We start from the raw sequence: 10,014 nt of genomic DNA, 5'->3' as shown, positions 1-10,014 counted from the left end.
TTTGCCTGCAGGAGAGCCCATAGACACCAGAAAAGATGAGCCACCTAGGGGAAAAAAAATTAAATAGTCTTAAATTGAAAAATTTACAAACATGGCTTATTATCTAGCCCGTTAACATTTATTTATGTTAATAAAGCACACTACTAAAGCTTGCAAGCATTCATTCTTTCTCTCTTCTGCTTATCTGGGATCAAGTCCTGGTAGTAACTAATTAAGTAAGACCTCCCATACGTTCTTTCACCATCTTTTTCCTCCAGCTCTTCGAGGGAGATGCCAAGGGGTTGCCAGGCTAACCAAGAGATATAATCCCTGCAACACATCCTGGGTCTTCCTATTAGGACATAGCCAGAACACCTGCATGCAGGAAGCATCCTGACCAAATGCCTGATCCCCCTCAATCTCTTTTCACCATGGTGAAACAGTGGCTCTACTCTGAGTCCCTCTCAGATTTTCCCTCCCTTCCCAGTTTCACACTCTGCCTCTCAGGGTCTACCCAGACATCTTGTATCAATCCACAATCTTGTTCTTTCTGCCACTACTGTCCAGCCCATAAACCTATTTATGGAACATAAACTGGTAATTTGAGAGCTTTGCCCTCAGGCTCAACTCTTTCTTCACCATGACAGTACATCAGTACAAAGACTGTATTAGTGCTGCCACTGCACAGATGCACCTATCTCATGCTCCAACCTACCCTCATTTGTGAACAAAACCCTAACATACTTGAACTCCTCCACCCTGGGAAGCAAATTACTCCCTATCCAAAGGGGGCAGTACACTGTTTTCTGGCGCATTCTCACCGCTTCACACCCGGCCACAAACTACCCAAGAAAGCTCTGAAGATCACAGCCTGATTGGGACATTAGGACATTAGGACAATCCAGAATCCCATGTCATGTGGAACAGGCTTGTAAGCAAAGGCAGCCTGATTTCCCTCCAGGGTCTTCATTATCTCTGGGTGAATCTTATCCACCCCTGGAGCCTTGCCATTTCAGAGCTTTTAACTGGAAATGGTCCATGATTCCTCCAAATCCTCTGTGAAATGACCTTCATGATGTGTTTGGGTTTCCTGGGTCCATCCGGCAGTCTCCCCTGTCATTTGACAGCTCTGCTCGTCTGTTTACACAAGTGTCCAGAACACATTCAATGATATGATTCCAAAGTCAACCAGCGAGCTTTGGCCTAAGGTTTTCTGGTAATATAATTATGAACCACCTTATGTTCAAACATGGTGTTTGTTATAAAAACCATGCGTAAACAAACCATTTCATCAAGGCACATGGGCCCCCTCAGCATACAAGAGCAAAAGAGGAAAGGTTTTTGGTTACACTTTATTTTAAGGACCAATTCTCACTATTAACTAGTTGCTTATTAGCATGCATATTACTAGCGTATTAGCTGTTTATTAATACTTATAAAGCACATATTGATGCCTAATTCTGCATGGCCATATTCTAGATCCCTTAATCCTACCCCAAACCTAAACTTAACAACTACCTTACTGACTATAAATAAGCAACATATGAGGAGTTTGTTCAGGGAAACCCCTAATAGTGAATATGTGTTCCCTATTCTAAAGTGTTACCTTTATTAATACACTTAGGACAGAATGAACTATAATAGGGCTCAAAACTGGGCACAAACAATGAAGTTGTTCTTTTTACAATGATGAAAATGTTTAGTTGCTCAGCTTAGACAGAAATACAATATTAGTTCCCCTTTAAGGGAACTGGCTCTGCGTCAGAATGCTTTGGGAACACGTCTGCATGACCGCATCCTGAAGCACATATGAAATCAGTCCAATAGAGTGGCAAGACGGCACAGGTGGGGTGGCTTAGAGACCAGGGACCATATTCTTAAAGACTCTAAAAATCCTCTAAGAGAGCTCCTAATTTAGTTTAACAATGTCTAACTTGGAGTCTTAGGTTAAAAGTGATTCAGGACCAATCTGAGAGCAACTCTTAGCGAGGAAAAAAATAAAACTTTTATCTTAGTGAGGAGGCGGGGCTGACCCCATTGCTAGCTATGACACAGTCTTTTGAAGACTGGGATTGGTTGGTTGTCCAAGAAGGAAATATAAGGACACTTTTAAGAGTACACTGTAAAATCTAGTTGGGCTTACTTAAAAAAAGCATGCAAACCGATTGCCTTGAAAAAACTAAGTAAAGTGAAATAGGAATATTATGTTGTACTGACAAATGCTTAGTTAGTATAGTTTACTTACACAAGAGTTATAGTAACTAAAAAAGAACTGTTGGGGGTACTTGATCCTTTCATTTAGGTTTACTCATGACTTAGTATAGCTACTCACTGACTCCCAGAGTGCATTGCGGCATGAATAAATTATGCAGTTGCTGTTATTTTTATTTGCCAATTGTATTTGCTGTCTTGTGTCAGTAGTAGCACAACAATAAAAGCAAATAAAACGGTTATTGTTACAATTAATGAAAATAAATGAAATTGAATTGTTACATGCTGAATGTTTAAGTCTGTGTGTGACTTCAGCATATTACCACACATTATTTAAGGATTATATAAGTCCAATTAAAATCATCTCAAGGAAATGATGAAAAATGAAATTCGTAAAAGTTCATTAATAAACACACACAAAAAAATACACTAGCGCTTAAATTAAGGTCACTTTCTAAAAGCAACCCATTTATTACTTGTCTTCCCTTGAATTCAAATAACTCTGACTTCATGATACATTACTGCATTAACAGAAAGTAAATTATAGTAACATAAACCAAGTTCCAAGTGCCCAACCAAAGTAAACGCTAATCACTATAATGGTGAATAACTTATAGCTTATGTGATGTTAAGTAAGAGTTACTCATTGCAGCAAGTAAGTTGTTTTATTCGCCTTAAAATTAGTTATTACTTAATAAAACCGAGTAAGTATAACAACTAGGTAAAGATAACTAATTAAATCTAAGTAAGGTAAACTATTGGATTTTATAGTGTAGGGTTTATTATAAGCCTTCACTTTGAAATTACAGGCGTTATTTTTCATGTTTTACCATACTCTCCAATGTTTTTCATGTTTTACCAAACCTCCTCCTGCCCAAACTAACTCAGCTCTCCGTGCCCATTACGCAATTTATTCACACTGAATCTGAAATCATACAGTAAAATATATGATTTCCTTTAAGGTTTAAGAATAATGTTTTAAATATAAAACATTATATATGTATATATATATATATTCTTTATTTTTTATTTACCATGCTCTCATACTTAACGTATTTTATAGGAAATGAACAGCGACACAATAAGGTTCTGGAAGTGCTGTAATTGTTTGTGTTATCACTTTGCTTATAAAAGGTTATGACAGACCCAGATCATCACTGCTGCATAGTTGCATTTTTCCAGTTGCCAAACATGTTGATGTAGTTAACGTATTGATTTACTTCAATTTCTGACGCTATGGCATTTCTGCGCGGTGTCGGAGATGTTAGCGTGTCTGTAATAAGATCGGTCGCAAACATAATCCCTGCACGATCTAATGTGTAGCGTCTTATTAACTCACTGTCATGCATTGTGCAACACATTTCTTCTCCCTCTTCATGTTTCATGTCCATATTTTCCACTGCTAAAGAAACTCTTAAGCCTCTTAAAAGTCCTCGTCCGTACTCCTAACAATTTTGGACCTTAAGACCTCTTTTAATGGTTAAGATGCTTTCTGAATTACTTTTTTCTTTACTAGGATATTTTCTTTAATTTTAAGAGGAAACACCCACATTTCTAAGAATTTTCTTAGAATTGTGTCACTAGTAGCAACTCTTAGCACTAAAATGTTTCATGAATACGGGCCCAGGCAGCTTAAATGTGCATCTGGCATAAACAGCATTAGTGTCACGGAATACTCGGGAAAACATAGAAGATCCAAGTGCAGTTTATTGTAGTCCCAAACAATGATCCAAAAACAGGGCAACAGGCAGAAAACAAGGGCAAAAGTTAATCCAACACAGAGAAACAAAAAACACAAAGTAACAGAACACAAGGTAACAGAACTCAAAACTCCAGCAACAACAGACAAAAACCACATGACATATATACAGTATAAAGGTGAGCATAGTACCTTAATTACACACAGCTGAGGGTAATGGAACAATCATGAGTGCAAAGGGTGATGGGAACTGAAGTCCACAAGCAATGGACAATGATCCAGGAGGAGTGCCCTCTAGTGGCTGTCATGGCCACTCGAGCAGATGGCTGTGACAATTAGCTTCTGCTTATTCAGCAAGCACTCTGTGTTGTGTCTGTCAAAAAAGTGAGTCGGAGAAGTGTATGTCTTGTGCCAGTGCACAAATCAGTACAGTTAAATGGTGAGCAAAGAAAAGAGGGACAAGCAGCGTTTTAGGTTGTGTTCCTGTCTATGCTATATTATGGGTGAGGATACACACAACTGTGTGTTGCTTGTCTGGGAGCGAATCATGCACGGTCAGATCTCTATGGGACTGATTGTGTGCATTGTGAGTGGCTGCCACTGCGCACACAATGCCGCCTGGCATTATTTGAGGAGGGCGCGCAAGCTCGCGGTCCTCACAGTTTTGGTCCCACTGCCGCCAGAGGGGTTGGAGACGGGCCTTGCCTTTTCTCCACCCTCACCCTCTCTCTCAGGGCTCGGAACCACACACTGCGGTTTCTTTCCCCCAGAGTGAGAGCACAATGCTTCACCTCTCTTCCTCCAAGTAGGTTGATGTGGTGAGTGTCGATTAGGATGAAACTGAGGATTTGCCATCCAGTCCATCCAGTATGAGGAGCTGTCAGAGGTGGTGACTCATGCCGTAGCCAAATTAACGTCAGGCTGGCACTTGTCTGCACACCATAGTGGTGCTGCAGGCATACCAGACTGACCTGCTTAAAGACCTGCATGAAGGCAAGGGAGTGGGCTCCAATGACATTAAAAAGCTGCATCAGCTGCAGATTTGTCTCTCCGGGCCACCAAGGAAACAGCCAGAGCCATCCAGCACTGCCATGCAGCCATCCATTTGTTAGGTAGATGGATATCTATATTAAAACCCTATTCAGACACTGTACAGCTCTCATAAACCTGTAAAAAGTGTAACACATCTGCAAAAGAAAATGGAAAAAGAACATTGTGTCTGTGCACATGATAGCTCAAACAAGCTCCATTTCATACACAATGCACTCACAGTTTTGAATCATCTTAATCACCTTTGTAGGGACACCTGTAAAACTTAAGAAGAGATCCAGGAACAGGGTTGAGAACCACTGGAATAGATCATCCAAATAAGCTGACATTATGAGACCTGCTATTTTCAAAGTGTTAGAGCCATTTTGACAGCTTTGCTGAACGCTTTCAGATTTGCTGAGCACTCACTTATGAGACATTCATAGACTGTGTGTCACAGTCTTCAGCTGGTGTGCCCAGGATGGCCACCAGAGGACACTGTGTGCTTGTGTAAGCACATGGCTGGTGTTGTGTTTGTTTGGTGTCATGTGCTTTCTCCTGTCGATTGTCTGACCCCGCCTATCTTGTTACCTCATTATTGTTTCAGTTATTCCACCTGTGTCTCCCTCGTTACCTGCCCTACTTAGTCTCCTTGGGTTTGCAGTTCTGTGCTTGGAGCAGGTGACACACGGAATGTCCTGCCCAAACTTTCAGAAGGTGCCTAACAACATTTCTGACAGACGCAAAACGGAATTGCAGGGAATTTGAAGGCGGTTGAGCACGACTGTTCCGTGACTGGATCAGAGGTAGGTGGGCAGAATAATATGGATTATAATGAAGGGGAAGAAGATGAATGGGGAGAAAATAGGAGACGGATGGATGACAAAAGAGCTACAGGGAATAAAAGAGTAAGAAATGAGCAAGATGATAGCACAGAAAGTGAAGAAGATGGACAAACTATGGTCCAGAAAGAAAGAGAGGAAAAGTACATAGTCATAATAAGATTTAATGAGAAGAACCAGGGGAGCATGAAGAAGGTTATATTTTAAAATATTACAATAGAAAACAGTTATTTTAGTGTAATAATATTTTATAATAATACTGTTTTTTACTGTATTTTTTGACAAAATAAATGCAGCCTTGGTGAGCATTCTTTAAAAACATAAAAAAGAAACATTACCAAATCAAAACTTTTGATCTGTACAAAAAGTTCAATAAAGTTATGTTTGTCTTAGTGCAGTCACCTGAGAGAGGTGGAGCAGGAAGAAGAAAGATGTGGGCTTGGCACTCACAGCAGGCGGCGCTGAGCAGCTTTGTGGCCGGAGCAAGGCGTTTTCGGTTAGCCCGGGTAGACTGAGCACGCTGGAAGCGAAAGGATGGAATTTGAAGGCGGTTGAGCACGACTGTTCCGTGAATGGATCAGAGGTAGGTGGGCGGAATAATATGGATTATAATGAAGGGGAAGAAGAAGAATGGGGAGAAAATAGGAGACGGATGGATGACAAAAGAGCTAAAGGGAATAAAAGAGTAAGAAATGAGCAAGATGATAGCACAGAAAGTGAAGAAGATGGACAAACTATGGTCCAGAAAGAAAGAGAGGAAAAGTATGTAGTCATAATAAGATTTAATGAGAAGAACCAGGGGAGCATGAAGAAGGTTAACCCACTGGTGCTAACAACAACTCTGGCTAACAAGATTGGGGATATAGAATATGCAAAGGTTCTTAACGATGGCAATCTATTGGTGAGGTGTGCTGATGCAATGCAAATGGAAAAAAGCGCTAAAAGTTAAAGAAATAGGAAAATGCAAGGTGGAAAATACGGGAAGAGTGGGAGCTCTGATAGGAGGTGGAAGCACTGGAGTGATAACGGGGGTGCCAATAAATGTTAGCATGGAAGAATTAAAAAGAAATATAAAAGGAGGGAAAGTACTTAATGTACAAAGACTGAAAACAACAAAGGAAGGAGTGATGAGAGACAGTGAATCGGTGTCCGTAGAGTTTGAAGGAGAAAATATACCAAAGAGGGTATTCTTGGGATTTATGAGTTATCCAGTAAGGTTGTTTGTACCAAAGCCAATGAGATGCTTTAACTGTCAGAGGTTTGGACACACTGCTAAGAATTGTAACAGGCAGAGAAGGTGCGCTAGGTGCGGAGGGGACCGTGATTATGGAAAGTGTGGAGTAGGGGTTCCACCAAAATGTTGCAGCTTTGGAGGAGCCCACAATGTGGCATATAGAGGATGTGAAACTATGAAACGGGAGACTAAAATTCAAAAGATAATAGTGGAGGATATCCTATGCTGAAACTGTAAGTGTATCAAAAGAGAGCGAAATTGGTGTAAGAGAATTAGAAGGTATGGTAGCACAAGAACAAAATCAAAGAACCAATGAAAGAATGTATGTGGAAAAAAGAGATTTAGTTACATTCATAGCAGGGGTGATTAATAGTACTGCAGAAGTTAAATCAAAAAATGAAAAAAATCAGTTGATGGTTAAAGCTGCAGTTAATCACTTTGGACTGACATGGGAAGAAGTGAGAGAGAACCTCACTATTCAGTCAAGCCAAGAAGCACCATGGGTTGGTTAATAATTTTAATGGTAATTATTTTACAATGGAATGCTAGAAGCTTAATGGCCAATGGTCAAGAATTTAAGCATTGCATAAATGAATTAAAAGAGAAACCTGATGTGTTATGTATTCAGGAAACATGGCTGAAACCAAATCTTGATTTTGTAATACATGGGTACATAGTGTTAAGGAAAGATAGAACTGATGGAGGAGGAGGATGGTGTGCTACATTTATTAAAATTGGATTGCCATATAGGTTACTAGAAATGGGAGTAAATCAGGAATACATAGCGGTGGAGGTGTGGGAAAGAGGGGAGGGGATAAGTGTAATCAACTACTATAATCCATGTAAAAGGTTGTTGCTTGATAACTTACTAAGTATTCAAGGTCAGGACAGACAAAGTAATCTGGTACGCAGATTTCAATACTCATAGCTCTATGTGGGGGGTGTACAATCAGATGCAAATAGCAAGACTATAGAAGAACTGATGGATGAAAGAGAATTGGTCAGTTTGAATGATGGAAGTGGAACAAGGATAAACTTCGTAACAGGAATGTAATCTGCATTAGACTTAGCTTTAGTGTCTAATCCTTTGGCTGGAAGGAGTAAATGGGAGGTCTGGACAACAACTACGCTGGGTAGTGATCACTACCCAGTCCTATGCAGAGTTGGTGGGAGACAAGTAAGGGTAGAAGAAAGAATCCCAAAATGGATATTTGAAAAAGCAGACTGGGATAAATTCAAGAAGATGAGTGAAGAAACAATGACAAGGATTGATATAGCTGGAAATATAGAGGATGTAAATAAGCAAGTTACTGCAGCAATTATTATGGCAGCGGAGAAAGCTATTCCTAAGGGGAAAAACAGAGGTAATCGAAAACTGGTGCCCTGGTGGAATGAGGAGTGTCACAAAGCGGTAAGAAATAGAAATAAAGCATTCAGACTAGTAAAAAGGAATCATAACATGCAGAGTCTAATTCAGTACAAGAAGGCGCAGGCAGAAGTGAGAAGAACTATACGACAGGGAATCATAACATGCAGAGTCTAATTCAGTACAAGAAGGCGCAGGCAGAAGTGAGAAGAACTATACAACAGGCAAAGAGGGTAAGTTGGAAGCATTTTTGTAATGAAATTGGAAGATCAACACCTGTGGGCGAGGTATGGTCAATGATAAAGAAGATGGGTGGAGATAGGAGGCAGTGGGAATATCCAGTGTTGATATTAGAGGAGGAAATGGGTGTCACTAATCTGGAACAGGCAGAGATTATGCAAGTACAAGAAAAAAAGCATATTATGCTTTATCGTTTCTAAATGCTGGCTATTGTTTTGATGGGAAGTTCGGCAGCTGCGCTACAAAAAGCTGGTGTGCAGGTAACACTACTACACCGGATGCGAACGCCTCGACACGTTGCGTCAAACCACATAGAAACCATTATAATCAGTGTTTGTCACTGAACGCGCTATAGGCAGACTCGCTGGTGGACGTGGAGCGTGAGAGACACATATACTGAACTCCAGCTGCGCTCGTAGTTGGCTGGGTCAGAAACGCGCGAAACTCACGGAATTGCAGGGAATTTGAATGCGGTTGAGCACGACTGTTCCCGGGAATGGATCAGAGGTAGGTGGGCGGAATAATATGGATTATAATGAAGGGGAAGAAGAAGAATGGGGAGAAAATAGGAGACGGATGGATGACAAAATAGCTAAAGGGAATAAAAGAGTAAGAAATGAGCAAGATGATAGCACAGAAAGTTTAGAAGATGGACAAACTATGGTCCAGAAAGAAAGAGAGGAAATGTTAAAGTTGCTTGAGTTATATAATAAAGTGTGGAATGAGGGAAAACTGCCAATTGCATGGAAAGAAGCAATAGTGATTCCGATAAGGAAACCTGGCAAAGATCCAACTATACCCACACGTTACACAAGTTAGATGTAAGGGCAATTGGTCTGTAAGATAATGGAGGGAATGATAACAGATAGATTGTCATATGTAATGGAAAAAAGAGGTTTATTGGTAAGCTGTCAGAGTGGTTTTAGGAAGGGAATGAATACAATGGATTCAGTAGTAAGATTAGAGACTGAAATAAGGAAAGCACAAACAAATAAAGAGACAGTAGTTGCAGTATTCTTTGACATTGAAAAAGCCTACGATATGATGTGGAAGGATGGGTTATTAATCAAGCTGAATAAAATGGGGATAGGAGGGTAGGATCCTTTAAATTTTTAGGCGTGACATTTGACTCGAGGATCGAGAGCAGAGAAAATAAAGAAAGTTGAGGACACGTGTAAAAAGGTAATTAATGTGATGAGATGTTTGACAGGAAGAGAGCGGGGAGCCAGTCGTTCATCTCTTAAAAGGATATATGTGGCCTTGATAAGATCAGTGTTGGATTATGGGAGTATAGTGGTCAGGTCTGCAGCTAAGTCTCTTTTAAAGAGGTTAGAGGTTATTCAGACTCAAGCACTAAGAATTTGCTGTGGTGCTTTTAAGACTTCTTCAGTACCTGCTATACAGGTGGAAATGG

At 40.3% G+C, this 10,014-nt stretch overlaps 1 protein-coding gene across 1 annotated transcript in view; it reads right to left on the bottom strand.

Moving 5' to 3' along the window:
* The window catches only part of LOC107710985 (ethanolamine kinase 1-like), a 53,122-nt gene that overhangs the window by 817 nt on the left and 42,291 nt on the right, over positions 1-10,014 (bottom strand). The window contains exon 7 of the mRNA XM_016515888.1: positions 6-44. Within this exon, the coding sequence (XP_016371374.1) occupies positions 6-44 (39 nt within the window). The remainder of the gene's footprint in view (positions 1-5; positions 45-10,014) is intronic.

The sequence above is a fragment of the Sinocyclocheilus rhinocerous genome, unplaced genomic scaffold (assembly GCF_001515625.1).
Source record: "Sinocyclocheilus rhinocerous isolate Xijiao unplaced genomic scaffold, SAMN03320098_v1.1 scaffold2041, whole genome shotgun sequence".
NCBI classification, from domain to species: Eukaryota; Metazoa; Chordata; class Actinopteri; order Cypriniformes; family Cyprinidae; genus Sinocyclocheilus; species Sinocyclocheilus rhinocerous.
Note: the sequence above shows the minus strand (reverse complement) of the source record. Positions and strands in the feature narration are given on the sequence as shown.